At 37.6% G+C, this 17678-nt stretch overlaps 2 protein-coding genes across 2 annotated transcripts in view; one reads left to right on the top strand and one right to left on the bottom strand.

The window, feature by feature from the left end:
- NDUFAF2 (NADH:ubiquinone oxidoreductase complex assembly factor 2) overlaps positions 1-2449 on the bottom strand; it is a 183478-nt gene extending 181029 nt beyond the window's left edge. Inside the window, exon 1 of the mRNA XM_065875245.1 lies at positions 2299-2449. Coding sequence (XP_065731317.1) covers positions 2299-2425 — 127 coding nt within the window. The 5' untranslated portion in view covers positions 2426-2449. The remainder of the gene's footprint in view (positions 1-2298) is intronic.
- A 182-nt stretch (positions 2450-2631) lies between these two features.
- Positions 2632-17678, top strand: part of ERCC8 (ERCC excision repair 8, CSA ubiquitin ligase complex subunit) — a 58672-nt gene continuing 43625 nt past the window's right edge. Inside the window, exons 1-2 of the mRNA XM_065874605.1 lie at positions 2632-2762; positions 16284-16379. Of these exons, the coding sequence (XP_065730677.1) occupies positions 2686-2762; positions 16284-16379 (173 nt within the window). The 5' untranslated portion in view covers positions 2632-2685. The remainder of the gene's footprint in view (positions 2763-16283; positions 16380-17678) is intronic.

The raw sequence follows: 17678 nt of genomic DNA, 5'->3' as shown, positions 1-17678 counted from the left end.
GGATTCAAAATATCAAGCTAATTGAAGCATAAATTGGCATAAGCACTTTGGAAAACAACTTGGTATTATAATAATAAAATTATAAGATAAACATTACCTGTGACTCACAAATTATACCATTTTAGAATACACATGATTTTGTTAATTTAAGTCTTTCTTTAATGATACTGTATTTTCAATGAAATAAAATTAATACAAATTTTTTTTAATGGTCAAAAGATTTGAACAGATACTTCACCAAAGATTCATGGATGGCAAATAAGCACATGAAAAGATTCTCAACATCCTCAGTCATTAGGAAAATGAAAATTAAAACCATGAGATAACACTATCTACCTATTAGAATGGCTAAAATAAAAATAAAAACAAAAAAACTGACAAAACCAAGTGCTGGTGAGAATGTGAAACTAGAACTTTCATGTGTTGCTGGCAGGAAAGAAAAATTGTACAACCAGTTTGGAAAACAGATTGGTAGTTTCTTATAAAGTTAGTTATATATACATTTACCCACAACTCAGCAATTCCACTCCTAGCTGTTCACCCTAGAGAAATTATGTTCACACAAAATCCTATATGTGAACGTTTACAGAGGCTCAATCACCAAAAACAGTAGAAACAACCTAAATGTCCTTCAGCTGCTGAACAGATAAATAAACTGTGGTAAACCCATATAATGGAAGGGAATACTACTTAGTAACAAAAAGGAACTACTGATACATGGATAAATCTCAACTACATTATGCCATGTGAGATAAACCAGACTCAGAAGACTGCATCTTGTATTCAATATAGCTCCATTTATTATACATGATGTTCTGGAAAAGGCAAAACTGTAGGAACGTAAAACAGATCAGTGGTTGTCAAGGGCAGGGTGAGGGAATGAAATACTAAGGGGTAGGAGGGACTTTTGGGGGTGATGGAACTGTTCTATATCTTGATTGTCGTGATACATGAGAGTATGCATTTGTCAAAAATCATAAAACCATACACCAAAAAGGATGAACGTTACTGTATGTAAATTATACTTCAATTTAAAAAGGTCAATCTGATGTTTTTAGTATTTTTTTAACGTTACCTGACAACTTATGGAAAAGAAACATTTTTCCCTCTGCTTCCTCTGTCAAGAAACACTTCACCACCATTCTAGGTTCTTTATGGACTTTTAAGACTTATTTCCTGCCCTGATAGAGTTTAAATGCTTATTAGGGAAACAAGTCTAAGATATTAAAATAAGTTACAGAAAAGGGCTAGGCAAAACAATTTTGAGTAATAAATCAAGGAATACCCTTTACATATGCTCTACGAAGAAGAAATGCCCTCTGTCAAGAGTTACGGGAAATGAATGGAACACAACTTTGAAAGGTCTTAGTGTTTCTCAGTATTATTGCTATTATTATTATCTCTAACTTTCAAGTGAGGATACTGAGACCTGCGGAGGACAAATACTTTGTCTGTGATCCCTCAGTTATTAGATCTCAAAGTTGAGATTCTAACCCATGCCTTTCTGACCCCAAAGCCTGAGATCTTTCGCATCGCGGCGCTGGAACAACACAGAAGAGTTTACCACGACTGCCACGTGGTGTGATCTCAAAGACCAGCAACGGCCCCTACCTCCCCAAACATCAAGACTTCGCAAGATTCCTGCACAGAAACACGGTTAGCGCCCTGTATCTTCAAGTCAGCGCAACAGGGTCTTGGGAGTGTAAACTCATGGGAAAGGTAACGTGGAGCCTTGCGGGGATCTCTTTTCCATACAGTCAGCGTGCATGGCCCTACTTCTGACAGTTTTGGCCTTGAGGAAGGTGACGCCTGGGGCCAACGCCGGAGCCACTGAAAAAGGTCAACACCACGAAAGAGGAGAGCGGAGGCGCTCAAAATACACCTCTTCAATTACCCCGCGCCAGCCTGGTCGCAAGAGGGTCATGGGAGGAGGAAAGGCACTTCCCTACCCCTCCCGGGAACCTTTGGTAAAAGACGTCCGTGGACTTGTCCCCGTCTACGTCGCCCGACCTCAAGGACCCACACTGAAGGGGGCAGACGAGGCGGTCCTCCGCTGGCTGGGCTCTCGGCGATGGGAGATACAACGCTAGCGTGGCCGCGGCCGGGCTCAGGACACGGGCGCTGCGGCGCAGGGACGGCGGGCACCCGCCGGGCCGTTCACCGACAGCCCGTCTTAAAGCCAGCGGCCAGAGTAGAGAGGGTTGTGGGGAGAACGAACTCGGGTTGTGTACTCTGGTGATTACAAGTGCCGCACATCGTTTTTCGACCCCCCAACCGCTGCCCTAGCTCTCATCTCACCTCTCCAGTTCTTGTACTCTGGGATATAGTAGTATTTGTTCCCGAACCGGTCTGTGCCCACTTGCTCCTTCACTTCCTTTGACAGCGCTCTCCACAAGACACGGAAGAAATTCTGAGACCAACCCATGCCTTCCCACCGGCTCCAGCGCGGGTCGTGCCGTAATCTGCCGAGGTTCCACGAGACCAAAGCGAGAAAGCCCAGGCAGCTGACCCAGCCCACCTACTCAGAGGAGTCCCACCCACCTCCTTCCGTACACCCTCAAGTAACGACGCTCTCCATTGGCCCGGTGGCATCATGTTTGACCAATGGGAGACTCCGCTCTACACCCCAGCCTCAGTGTTCTGTCATGGCGCCGTCCAGTTCGCAAGCAGGTGTGAAGGAACGGGATGCTAGGGTTTTTGTTGGCACGACAAGCGGGTTTGGACGACCCTGTTCGCCTTCGGAGAGCGGAGTCCACACGGAGGTAAAGAAAACCTTATTCTTTTCTCTAATATTCCGGTTAAAATCTGGGCCAATGGGGCTTCCCTGGTGGCGCAGTGGTTGAGAGTCTGCTTGCCGATGCAGGGGACACGGGTTCGTGCCTCGGTCCGGGAAGATCCCACATGCCGCGGAGCGGCTAGGCTCGTGAGCCATGGCCGCGCGTCCGGAGCCTGTGCTCCGCAACGGGAGAGGCCACAACAGTGAGAGGCCCGCGTACCACCAAAAAAAAAAAAAAAAAATCTGGGCCAATGGCTGTGTTAGCTTTGCCTAACACTTGGCCGCCTCATTACCACTTTTCTCCACCACAACTGGGCTTTACTCTCTCTTCTGTTCTGTGGCTCGAGAAAATAGGATAGGTTTTATATACCTGTAGGCAGGTGGGTGCGCACGCGGGCTCGAGTGAGGGCGCTATAAATCTAAATGAGGATATTTTCATTTTACTTTATTCCTTCGCCCCGGTTCCCAAGGAATAACTATCTTCCAAGAATTCGTTCTTTCATTTAGTCAACGTATTTAGTGAGTTACTATGTGACAAGCATATGTTAAAGGCGGAGCATAGGCCAGGAATTGAACAAAGTTTAGCATGACTAGAGCAGAGAATTGTGGAGAGAGGGCCATTGACAAGAGATGAAGCTGGAGAAGTAGGGGAGGCTAGATGGGGAAGAGCCTTGTATGCTTGGTTAAGTGGCAAGAAGATGAGAATAAGGTGACAACTGTTGCATTTTGTCATCTGCTTAGAGAATGGATTGAAGTTGAGAGCAGGATTGGGAGCCAAGTTAGGTAACTGTTGCAAGGAGAGAGTTGATGGAAGCCCGAGCCAGGGACGTGGCAGTTGGGGCCAAGAGGGTGAAGATATTTGAAAAAAATCTAAGAAATAGAATCAACCAGCCATGGAGATTAATTGGATATAATGAATGATGAAAAAGGAAAAGTCTGCAATGATTCCCAGCTATGTGCCTTGTATGTCAGGGTGAATGATGGTAACATCTCTCCCCAAAGAGGGAGCAAGTTTTACTTTAATTTTGTTCATATTGACTTTTCCCATATTGCTTTCAAGGAACGTGTGGAGATTTCACTTGGAGAGTGCAGGACACAGTTGCATATAGTATATGTTTGATGCTCAGGAGAAATTTAGATTGTTTAATGCAAGATGATACGTGAAGTGAGGAGGACATAAGATCACCCAGGCACTATTTGTGGAGTAAGAAGAGAGAAGCAGTTCAGTGATTACAAACCTGAAAAATACCAACACTTAAAGTTAGGCAGAAGATGAGACTGCAGAAGAACTGAAAAGGAGTAACCAGAGGGATTGAAGGCAAATTAGGGTGGTGAGGTATCATGGATGCTGAGGGAAGACTGTTTGAAGAAGGAGCCATCAAATGTGTCAGTTGCTGCCCCCGAATCCCTCCTTTGCTCTCAATGGTTCTCCATCCCATTATTCTGCTCTATTTTCTTCATTCAATTTATTGCCACTGAAATTGTATTATATACTTATCTTTTTACTGGTATATTGTCTTCTAAAACCCTGTATTCCCATTGCCTAGAAGAGGGTTTGGCACAATTTGTATGACGTTCTGTGTTCTAAGGTGTATTATCCTTACATTTTAGTATTATGCTTTTAGAATGGGTAAATATGTTTCTAGATAGTACATACAGTTTTAACTAAATAAGAGAGTATTAATTTTTTTACTATGTTTTGGTTAGTTTTAAGCATGATTGGGGTTGCATCTCCTACTGTCCTCCAACCCCCTTTAGTGCACAGTTGACAGTAATTCCTTTTCAGCTAGGTCATCCACTCTAACAAAAGCATACAGGCATATCCAGAGTTTTTTATTCCAGTAACTGCAAGAAATCAAGCAAAATTTGTATGTATCAAAATTTGTCAGTCTGCTTAAATTTGTCAGTCTGCTTTGACTATGTGGCTTGTTTCCATCAAGTAGTTCTGCAATTCTTCCCTAATGATCAGCGAAGTAAAGTTTGGAAAATGAGTGACGTTGTCCATTATCTTTAATATCAGTGACAGTAGTGGTACTTTTTTGAAAAGAAGCAGCATTATTCTTTTTTCCCTCATATGACCAGAGGTCTTATCATATCAGTAATAATGTAAATCGTGTGCACCACTGAGTGTCTGAAAAATTTGGTTTCTTGTTGTCTTTTAATTCCAAAAAGTCCTTGCTCTGAGGAAGCAACTAAGTATAGCTCTTTAGCACAGTCAAAATTCTGTGACCTAAACCTCTTACTTCATTAGAAGAAATAAAAATTCAAAACAGTGAAGGTTTCCTAACCAAATTGCCAGATTAATCCATCTTTAAATAGATTTCATTTCCTCTGTAAAACATTGATTCCCCAAGCATACTTAACATTTCTGGTTACAAACCTGTACTCTAGTAATCCCATGCACATCTCTCCCACCAATTGCTTTGTGTGCTTATCAAAAGTCATTATTTCTCCCTAACCCTATTAATGCTAGTTTTATTTATTATTCTGATGATGTCATTTTAGTGGGAGCTGATGAAGTATGAATACAAAAGTTGCTATTCTTATAAAACTAAATGGACCACTTTTGAAATAGTGCAAACAAATGGCTTAAAACAAAATGAGATATGATTGAGACAGTTATTATAAAAGATTTGGGGAAAGTGTAAAAAGATGAAACAGTCTTTTTCAACTTTGCCAGAATATTTAAAATAACATAGGGTATTTGGAAAAAATCCTCATGCTATCGTTCCAACCGCATATATTCTAGTCTAATTGGTCTAGGACACTGGAATTTTTTAAAGCGCCCTAGCTGATTGTAATGTATAGCTAGAAATGAGAATCATTGCTTAAGAAAGACTCCACATTCAATTGCTTTGCATATGTCTTAGATTCCATATTCAGTTGCATTGTATATGTCTTAAATTTTCACCCAACTAAAATATATAAATTAATAAATAAAAAACAAATTTTAACAATCCCTGAAAATCATAGACTATATATAATATGTGTATGGTTTATGGAAGAAAGATGTTATGGCCCTCTGTTCAGCACATTTCATTCTTCTTCAAAAAATTAGCTAATATTCAGACAGTCTTTGCTTTGCATAGTAGTGCACATCCATAAAACTGATAGTGTAAGCTAAAACCTATGCAAAGTTATCTTAATAATTAGTGAGGAAAATTCAAGTTGTTCTGTGACGTTTAAAGAATTTTTTTGAAGCACTAGAAGTCACTATCAGTTATCTGTGTAACGTAAAATATTAGAAATGATGAGAACCAAAGTATATTTCTTTGTTTAAAAAAAAAACTTGTCAAGAGTAGTTTGAGCAGTGCTTGTCTTCTCATTGTACAACTTACAAGTTGAGCATCTTTTCTTTACCTTGGCTAATTATCACACGCCTTTCTAAATTTGTGTCAGATTCCAACATTTTATCCTTTACATTCTCAATGGCTTGAAATATCTCTGAGAGTTCTCTTTATTTATTTATGTATTTATTTATTGCCATGTGGTGCGGCATGCAGGATCTTAGTTCCCCGACCAGGGATCGAACCTGTGCCCCCTGCATTGGGAGTGCAGAGTCTTGACCGCTGGACCACCAGGGATGTCCTTGAGAGTTCTTTTAATGTGAAGATTTCTGCCAGCATCACTTCTTCTGGGACATATTCAGCATTTTCATCGCAAACACTTTACCTCATTTATGTCGATAAGTTCACCTTCATTGATCTCTTCAGTCTGCATATCTAGAGTTTCTAAAATGGCAGCAATGTCAACATTCCCGCAGTGAGCTATTTCTTTTGTAATTCCATTTACATTCAATTTGAGTTTCACTTCCAGTATCATCACTTTGTGTTGCTTTTGTGCACTTTAATTATGTTTGCCAATTCCCCCATTCAGTTATCAATTTTTGTGGAATTCCTTGTGGGTTTATCTCAGGGGCACAGAGGTAACAAAACTGAATGCTGTGTGTGAACTGAATAACAAATGCACAGTGATCATCTGCAGACTTTGAAAGAAGTCATGCAAAGTGCTCACTAATTTTAATGTACATGTTATTTTCATAGTATCTTGTGGACTGAAAAGCAAGTATTGAACACTGCGCTTTTTACTCACAGTTAATATACCATGGTAACTGAGATTTGAACCATGTTGTCGTGGTCTGGTATTAACTAAATCATGGTAACTGAAATTCGTGTGTATCAGACAATGCAAAATAAGGACTACTTGTATATTTAAGTTAAACTGTTTAAGGTAGTTTTTTTTTAAGATTCCCCTCTTTAATGATATTTTAGCTTAACTAAACAAACATACAGTCCTATTTTATTCAAAGAAGATGTCTACTGTCATTTGCCCTAGTCTCTTCCTTGTCGTTGACTACAGGCAAAGACATGAACACTAAAATGCAATGCTCATAATCCATACCCTCCTTTTTTATTTTATAACTCTGCTGAGGTACAATGATATACACTAAACTGCACATTACAGTATACAATTTGATGAGTTTTGACATATATATACACTTCTGATACCATCACCATAATCAAGATAACAATCATCCATAAGCCCCAAAATGTCATCAAGACTCTGTAATCCCTTTCTCCCTTCTTTCCCTGTTTCACATGCTTTCTACTCCAGGAAACTACCGATCTGCTTTCTGTCACTATTGATTAGTTTGTATATTTCAGAATTTTTTATAAATGAAATTATTTTTTCTTAGCGTTCTTTCACTCAGAATAATTATTTTGAAATTTCTCCATCCTGTTGCGTGTATCCATTCTTTTTTATTGCTGAGGAGTTTTCCATTTTGTGGATATACCATAACTCGTTATCCATTCATTTGTTGATGGGCATTTGAGTTGTTTTGGGACTAGTACATATAAAGTTGCTCTAAAGATTCATGCACGAGTCTTTGTATGGGCATATGCTTTTATTTCTCTTCGGTGAATACCTGGCGGTGGAATGACTAGGTATATGTTTCACTTTTTAAGAAACTGACAGTTTTCTAAAAACTTACATTCCTATCAGCAGTGAATGGAAGTACTGATTGCTTCACATTTTTATTTACCCGTTCCTGCTTTCTTTTGGGTTATTTGAACATTATTTAATATTCTGTTTTAATTTATCTATTGTGATTTTGACTGTATCTCTTTGTATAGTATTTTTTAGTTATTGCTCTAGGAATTGTAAAACACCTACTTAACTTCATTTTCTACTTAGAATCAATATTTTACTCCTTCATTTGGTATATTGAAACTTTATCACCCTTTACCTTCCACCATATGTGTTGTTGTCTTATATATTAGATTTACATACATTGTAAACTCCATTGGACAGTGTCACAATTTTTGTTTTCAACCATCAAACATATTTTAAAGGGAAGAATAGCCTATTTACCTAGATATGTATCTTTTCTGGTGTTCTCTTTTCATTTCTGATATCCCAAGTTTCCTTCCTATATCACTTCACTTCTGTCTGAAGAAATTTGTTTAGAAATTCTTTTAGAACAAGGCTGGATGGCTCTATGGTTTCAGAAAAGGAATCTGCAGTTAGTTCAATCATTTGTTTCTCTATAGGTAATTTGTCATTCTCTCTGGTTGCTTTGAAATTTTCTTTGTTTTTAGTTTTCAGCAGTTTGATTATAATGTGTCTGAGCATGGACGTCTTTGGGTTTATCATAGAGTCTATTCTGCTTCTTGAACTTGCAGATTTATATCTTTCCACAAACTTTGGATGTTTTCAGCCATTATTTCTGTCCAATATTTTTTACATACCACTTTCTTCTTTCTTTCTGGGACTCTGATGACATTTGGCCTTTTATAATTGTTACTGAGGTCCCTGAGGCTGTGTTCTTTTCTTTTCTTTCTTCTTTTTTTTTTTTAGTCTTTTTACCCTATGTTGTTAAATTGTGTAATTTCAATTGATCTGTGTTTAGGTTCACTGACTTTTTCCTCTGTCATCTCTAATCTGCAATTTAGTCTATCAGAAAAATAGTTTTTAATGAAAATTAGATTTTTGATGAAAAATAATTTAACATTTTTCAGTTCTAAAATTTCCATTTGGTTCTTAATTATATCTTCTGTTTCTTTGCTGAGACTTTCCTTTTTTAACATTTGTTTCAATTATGTTCGCATTTGCTTGCTCAAGCATATTTTAATGGCTACCTTGAAGTCTTTGTCAGATAATTCCAACATCTGTGTCACCTCAGCTTTGCTGTCTGTCTGATTGTCTTTTCCCATACAAGTTGAAATGTCCATGGTTTTTCATATGCAGAGTAATTTTGCATTGTATCCTGGACATTTTGTAATGTCATGAAACTCTGGGTCTTTTTTCAGTCTTATGAAGAATGTTGATATTTTTGTTTTAAGAAGCAATTGGCGAAGTTAGGTTCAGGCTGAAAGTTCTTATCTCCTTATGTTTGCCATGGTTCTAATGTCAATTCAGTTTTCAAAGCCATTTCAAATCTGCCCCCAATGTGTGCCACTCAGTAGTCTGTTACCTGAGTGGTACTCTGTTAGTTTAGTTTTCAGAATCTTTTGTATGCTACTTAAGGTTAGCTCCATGCATGCTCTGCCCAGTGATGAGTCCTGGAGTTCATAAATAGCTTTATGAGGTTGCCTTCCTGAGCTTCTTTCTCTCAGTGATCTTTCTGGTACCTCTCATCACTGGGACTCTCCCTTTTGGTACTCCTGCTGGAAACATTGGGCTCAGTTACCCTGTTTACCATACACGAATGTGTTTGGGCCCAGTTCTGGGCCTGTAAGTGAGAAGACAGAGGAAGAAAGCAATGGTGATTGGACCCACTCTCTTGGGATCAGAGCTCTGATGAACAGAGAAAACAGATTCCTTCCCCAAGAGTTTTGACTCCCTCAGGTCACTATTTCCAGCCATGCCAGTGCTGCTATCAGATTGCCTAGGGGCTGGGCCGCAAGAGAATGGAGAAAAGAGAGAAAAAATATAGATGGGTGATTTCTGCATATCCTTGAGTATTGGAGTTCCCTTTTTTACTCCTGGCACTTTCTCTGTCTGTGCCACAGTGCTCACTTCCAGGTTTCCAGCCAGGAAGTAGCAGAGGAGAAAAAAATAATAAACTGGCCATTGTTTTGGTGGTATGTTGGATTTGGTGTTTCCCCCAGTCCAGTTGCTGCTATTTACTTTTTGGAGTCCTCAAATAGGTATTCCATGCATTTTGTTCACATTTTATAGTTGTATTTCTAGGGAGATGGGTAAAGTGTGCTAGTTATCTTACCTCAAACTGGAGTGGCTACTTTTGAGTATTGACTAATGAAGTGGATGATCAAACGAAAGAAATATGTCAAATCACAAAGCAAGTATAAAAAGTATGAGAGAAACGATAAGAGATTTGGAGAGTAGACCCAGAAGACCCCAGAGGCAATAATAATTCCAGAGGGAGAACAAAACAAACAAGCAGAGACTAGATTGACAGACTAAAAAGGTTCACTGAAGTGCAATAGAATTGATGAAAAAGACATAAAATTAAAAATACCCTAGTAAATATATCTAGGAATGGAGAAAAAAATTATTAAAAGCTTCCAATGGTAAACAATTTATTCATAAAAGAAAAACAGGTTGACATTAGACATCTTAGCAGTTCTAGAGACTGGAATGATATCTACTAACAAGAAAAAAGGACTGCAAGTCAGGAATCCAAATTTAGCCAATCTGTCCTATATTGTGCATATGCTAAAATTCCTAGAAATATTTCACCCCTTTCCCCTTCAAGAAAAAATACCCAAGGAACAACATTAATTGATGAATGAATGTATTTGAACAAGGCCCCAGGGTACATAAATGATGAAGAGGAGAGGAAACAGAGAAGAGCAGTGAACCTTGTAGTATGTGTATGGTTAAATCTAAATATATAATAATAAACAAGCTGGAAATATACAACATGGCTGATGAAGATCTTTTTAGACACGCTTCAAAATTAGCAAAGGGGAATGAACAGCAACTTCATTGAACTAGCAAAATGAAAAGTTAAAGATGGAACTATGACATTAAGTAAACAATAAATAATATCAAGTATATCAGATGTCATACCAAAGGTGAACAGGCTGATTCCTCCCATTAAGAAGCACAGATTATCAGATTAATTTTTAAATAAAATATAGCTAAAAGCTGTTGCTCAGAAATACCTCAATTTAAAATATTTTTAACTAGTTTACAAAATTCTTAAATATTAAAAGTTAAAGTAGAGGATAAAAAGATATTAGACAATTGTCAACAAAATGCAGAAGTCACTGTTAATATTAGTTAAGGTGAGATTTTTGATTAAAAGCACCAAACATTGTAATAGACGATATTATTTGAAGCACAATTGATGAATTGGTGTAATAAAACATGTATTCAAACAGTTAAATATATAAAGCAAAATGTAAAGAAAATTTGACACTAGTTTCTTTTCCAGAATGGTCCTGATATAGTAGAGAGAGAATACATACATATGGGGGAAATGGATAAACAACACACCAAATTTAATAGACATATATAACTTTACATCTCTTAGAGAATGTGCATGTTTTTTATATGTCAGTGGTACATTTACCAACATTTTTATGTACTTGGCTACCAAGAAAACTTTAACAAATTCAAAAAGGTAGCCATCTTTACAGGTCATATTCTTTGATCATAAGCTAAAGAAATTGGAAGTAAATTAATTAATGAGAACATCACCATCACCTCTAATTCAGTGTTTAAAGAATTAGCAATTACAGGGCTTCCCTGGTGGCACAGTGGTTAAGAATCTGCCTACCAAGGCAGGGGACACGGGTTCGAGCCCTGGTCTGGGAAAATCCCACATGCCACGGAGCAACTAAGCCTGTGTGCCACAACTGAGCCTGCACTCTAGAGCCCGCAAGGCACAAGTCCTGAGCCTGCATGCCACAACTACTGAAGCCCACATGCCTAGAGCCTGTGCTCCACAACAGGAGAAGCCACCGCAATGAGAAGCCCGCACACCGCAACGAAGAGTAGCCCCCGCTCGCCACAACTAGAGAAAGCCCGCACACAGCAACGAAGACCCAACACAGCCAAAGATAAAATAAAGAAGATAAATAAATGTATATTTTTAATGTCATAGCCTAAAAAAATAAAAATGAAAGTATTTCATCATTGAAGAAGATGAAAGGATATAAAATTTTTAAGCCATCTTAAGACGTTAAAACAAAAAGTTAAAAGGACTCGCTCTTTTCCTTACCCTGCTTATCCCAGTTTCCTCTGCCTTCTCCCATATCTCTTCTCTTTCACTCCTTTCCCCTTCACCCTCTCTCCTTCACTTTCTCCCCTCCCTCTTTTCTCCCATATTCTCCCTACCCCTCTTCCTTCTACTTCTATGCTTTTGTGTGGGGGGTGTCCCCAAGACCACCCCCAGGTTTGAGGATTCTCTGGAAGGACTCAGTATGCAGCATACGGTTGCACCAAATTACTCATGGCTGTGATTTATTACAGCAAAAGTATACAAGGTAAAATCAGTGGAGGGAAAAGAGCTTGGCACAAGCTCTCAGTGGAGTCACACAGATAAGCTTCATTTCTTTAGCAATGAATTGTGACAGCTTAGGTGAAGCTGTCTATCAGGGAAGCTCATTAGAGACTCAGTGCCTGGAGTTTTTAATTGAGAACTGGCCACATAGGCACTTTCTGCTTAGCATGTACCAAAATTCCAGACTCCCAGAAGGAATGTAGGTATTCATAATGTCCATTGTTTGCTCCAAATATTAGTTTGGGCACAGTGAGCCATTCTTATCCAGAAATGATGGGAACCCTCCTGAAATCCCAGAAGGCAGGTAAGGGCCAGTCTTGCAAGCAGCCCTTTCTAAAGATAGCAGTGTCAGGCCTGCCATTTTAACTATTTTTTGCACACCTTGCCTCCTTCCACACAAACCCCACCCCTGTTTCCCTATTGTAGTACCCTCCCCCTTTCCCTTCATCTTAACCCCTCCTTCTGGTTCCCAAACAATTCAGACCTAAAGTATTTAGGTTGGGTAGAGGTAGGCTACCTATAAGGCAGGGATTAGGTTGGCCGAAAGTGAGATTTCACTGGCTGAGCAGGTTGAGGAGGTAGTCCAGAGATGGAGACAGGCAAGTTCAGCTGATCAGGGTGCTGAGAGAAGCAGAGATCAAAGCCTAAACCTGGTCAGCAGCATCCTTGTTGGAGGACGGGGCAGTAGTGGAGTTGGGAGATTGGTTACATACAGGGGGATTGATCAAATAAATATATTAATGATAATGGAGACCATGTTTTCACTGTTAGGAGAGGGAGCTCAAGGAGGGGATTCTCTTTGTACATGTCTTTATGATACTATTTTACTTGTTATAAGATGCAAATATTACTGTTATAATTTGAAAAGTCATCAGATGGAAAAATATTTTAAGAGGAAATAGGCATTTCAGTGGAGAAAATGTGAAATATTTTCTGGTGAAATATTGAAGTTTAGAAATGGTAGAAGAGCATAATGGTCTGGAGAAAAAAATGTCAGAGTTCAGATGTAGTTCAACCAATTATGTGATTTGGGGCAAATTACTTATGTCTTAGTTTTTTTTGTTTTTGTTTTTTTGCGGTATGTGGGCCTCTCACTGTTGTGGCCTCTCCCGTTGCGGAGCACAGGCTCCAGACGCACAGGCTCAACGGCCATGGCTCATGGGCCTAGCCGCTCCACGGCATGTGGGATCTTCCCGGACCGGGACACAAACCCGTGTCCCCTGCTTCGGCAGGCGGACTCTCAACCACTGAGCCACCAGGGAAGCCCTGTCTTAGTTTTATAATCAGGCAAAGTGTTTAATAATGTAATCTACCACTGGGAAAGTTACTACTTAGGATTACCATTTATGACACTTAATAAAGTGATTACAATGTCAGCAAATAGTAGGCTCTTAATTAATATTAGCTGTTTTTATTATTGATCAGGGTTAGACAAGTAGTAAGTGTTAGACTGGATATTTGAATCTAAGGCTAAACTGTCTTCCAAGAAAAAAAGAGGAACTTGTATATCTTTAAATCAGACACTTGCTACTGTTAAAATGATTTCCAAAATGTTTATGGGAATTAATAGTACTGTCACTGCATAAAAATATCAGTATGTACCTTTCCTAGCACTGTGCATTGTTATTTTTTAAAAGAAAACTATGATAATTTGATAGGTTAAAACTTCTCATTTTATGAAACTTGACCCCTATTTTATACCCCTCACAAAAATTAACTTGAAATGGATTAAAGACTTAAATGTAAGTCCTGAAGCCATGAAATTCCTAGAAGAAAACATAGGAATAAAGCTCTTTGACATGGCCTTGGTAATGATTTTTTGGATATGACACTTAAAGCAGAAGCAACAAAACCAAAAATAAACAAGAACTCCAAAGGTGGGGAGGAGTGGGGAGGGGTGGATCTTAGGCCAACGGAAAGCAAACTGTGAACAGTAGGATAAACACCAGGGCCATGATGTGAAACTTTTGTCCATTTCAACAGCTTTTTTTCCAATATAGGGTGGGTTTTGGTTACTGCATACCTACCAACTACAGTGTGATATAACATGGAATAAGCACTCTTAGCAAAAAAAATCAGAAACAAAGAAACAAGTGAGACTACATCAAACTAAAAAGCTTCTGTACAGCAAAAGAAACCATCAACACAGTGAAAAGACAACCTACAGAATGGGAAAAAATATTTTCAAACCATTTATCTAATAAGAGGTTAATATCCAAAACATATGAAGAACTCATACAACTCAATACCAAAAAAAAAAAAAAAAATTGAAAAATGGGCAAAGAACCTGAATAGACATTTTTCCAAAGAAGATATACAAATGGCCGACAGGTACATGAAAAGATGTTCAGCATCACTAGTCATCAGGGAAGTGCAAAAACAGTGAGACAACACCTCACACCTGTTAGAACGTCTATTATCAAAAAGGCAAGAGATAACAAATGCTGGAGTGGATGTGGAGAATATGAAACCCTTGTGCACTGTTGGTGGGATTTGTAAATTAGTACAGCCACTGTGGAAGACCAGAATGGAGGATCCTCAAAAAATTAAAAATAGAACTACTACATGATCTAGCAGTTTCATTTCTGGGAATATATCCAAAGGAAATGAAAACGATAACTCACAAAGATATCTGCACCTCCGTGTTCATAGCAGCATTATTTACAATAGCCATGACAAGGAAACCTAAATGTTCACCTATGAATGAATGGATAAAGAAGTTGTGGTATATATTTACAGTGGAATGAATATTATTTAGCTACAAAAAGTGAGGATATCCTACCATTTGCAACTACATGGGTGGACCTTGAAGGCATTATGCTAAAGGAAATAAGTCTGACAGAGAAAGACAAATACTATATGATTTCACTTAAGTATGTGGACTCTTAAAAGAAAAGAAAACACTCAGAAAAAGAGATCAGACTTGTGGTTACCAGAGGGAGGGGGTGGGAGCAGGAGGAGTTGGAGGAAAGTGGTCAAAATGTACAAAATTCCAGTTATAAGATAAATAAGTACTAGGGATGTAATGTACAACATATTGACTATAGTTAACACTGATGTATGATATATAGGAAAGTTGTTAGTAAATCCTAAGAATTCTCATCACAAGGAGAAAAATTTTTTTTCTTTTTGTTGTATCTATATGAGGTGATAGATGTTAGCTGAACCCATTGTAGTAATCATTTCACAATATAAGTAAATTAAGCCATCATGCTGTATACCTTAAACTTATACAATGATATGTATTCATTTATTTCTCAGTAAAACTGGGGGGAAAATCTTATTTAAATTAACATTATTTTGATCAATAATGAATTTAGAGATCATTTGGTTAAATTAATGTAAATGCTTTTTGACATCCAAAAGATTGAGACAACTTCTAATAGTTAACACTCACTAGGCACTTACTATATGCTGAGCATTGTTATGAGCACTTTTTATGTTTCAACTCATTTAATCTTGACGTCCTCACCAAGATAATGATGGTTTACAGTTATTGAATATCAGAAATTTCATTCGTCTTCATTTGTGAGAGTACTTGTTAATTATTTATATTTAATTTGATTTATTTAAATGTGCTTAATTGTTGAGTTGAACATGCTCGTTTTATATTTCTATAAGGCTTAAGAAACAAGGGAATTTTTTTTAAACTGTAATTTAAACTTTTGTCCACTAGATGTCCTCAGCTAAGCTTAAGTTATCAGAATTTAACTTTTTGTTCTTGAAAATTTGTTTCAGTTTCTAGCTATCTAAATTAAAAATTAATAAAATACACCCTTTAAATAAGAGATAAGACAATGCTTCAGGAGAAATTCTTTACATGTAACTGTTAGTACTCTTGTTATTTTAAAAATTTGTATAAGTTCTTTAATCTGTAAATACCTTTGGATGTATGTTAGGAGATTTAAGCATTACTTGTGATTTTTGACTCCATGTAATTTTGGTGAAATAAGGACATTTTAATGTTAAATTACTTTCTTATTGTTTAATTTTATTTTTCCTTTTCCTCCTTTTAATTTTTATGTTTTGCAGGGTTTTGGGACTGGAGTTAAACAAAGACAGAGATGTTGAAAGGATCCATGGCAGTGGAGTTAACACCCTTGACATTGACCCTGTTGAAGGGAGATAGTAAGTTTATTATATAATCATTTTTGTTCCTAAGTGAGATCCAGTAAAATCTTGCTTTCAGATTAATTTTCTGAAGTTTCATAAAAATTAATAAAAATTCTAAATTTGTAGCATTTTAAATCTGGCATTATTAATTTCAAATAAATACAGAACATTGAACCTATGCAATGTTGCCAAATATTTCCAAACTACTTTAATATAAATATATTCATTGTTAAATCAACTAATACTGAACTTTTTTGGATGCAGAGAGTGTGTAAGTGCTGAGGTATGTCTTTAGCTGCTATTTCAAAACAGAGTTGTTACTCTCAAGGAGTCTGCTGGGAAAACAAATATAAAAAGCAGAAGTATATTTTGGAAAATTAAGTTTGAAGCACACCAGACTTGTGTTTGAGTTCCTCCTGGCTTCATATTCATCAGCTATGTGGCCTTGAGCAATTTATCTAACCTTTCTAATTCACAGTTCCTTTAGCTATACAATGTAAGAACAAAATCTAACAAGTTTGTTGTGAAGATTAATTGAGATAATATGTATCACATGATTAGCATAGGACATGGCATACTGTAAATGGTTGCCACCACTGTTGTTAATCAAAAGAATTATCACCTATACTTTTACTCCTTTCAATCCATTTTCCATACAACAGCTGAAGTGCATAGAAAAATGTGGCATCTCCCCCACTTAAAACTCATCTACCCCACATTACTCTTACAAGAAAGTTCAAAACCCTTCATGTGGTCTATAATTAAGACAAGTGTAAAAGTAACTAAAGAAAAGTTTGTCTTACCATGTTCTGTTTAGCATTTGCCCCCAAATTTTTATATTATAATGAAGTATTATTATTTGCATTAAAATAAGCCAGAGTAGGTTTAATAGAAATCTGTTTTTTATTTCCAGCCTCTGTCATGGTCTCACCTAGTAGTATATGAGAAACATGTACAGTGAACAAATGCTCACTTTAACACATGGTTAAATCTAAAAGATGACCTGTGATAATTCTTTTCTTCCTCCTGACCTTTTCCAGGCTCAACATAACACCCTCCAATTAAGGACAGGTTAAAAAGTTAAATTCTGATAACTTAAACTTAGCTGAGGACATCTAGTGGACAAAAGTTTAAATTTGCTTATAAAATAATCCAGATATGAGCATCAAGGGATAGCTGATTTCTTTTGGTCTTAGGGGCTGGTAGAAAAAAATGTTCAGTACTCCAGCCAGTCATTTGGGGTAGTGATCAGTTGTTTGACCTGTAAAGTACATGAATCCAGCAGGCTACCAGTTGGAAGACTTAGTGAGAAAT

The sequence above is a fragment of the Phocoena phocoena genome, chromosome 3 (genome assembly GCF_963924675.1).
Source record: "Phocoena phocoena chromosome 3, mPhoPho1.1, whole genome shotgun sequence".
Lineage (NCBI taxonomy): Eukaryota > Metazoa > Chordata > Mammalia > Artiodactyla > Phocoenidae > Phocoena > Phocoena phocoena.
This window is presented reverse-complemented; position numbering and strand designations above follow the sequence as displayed.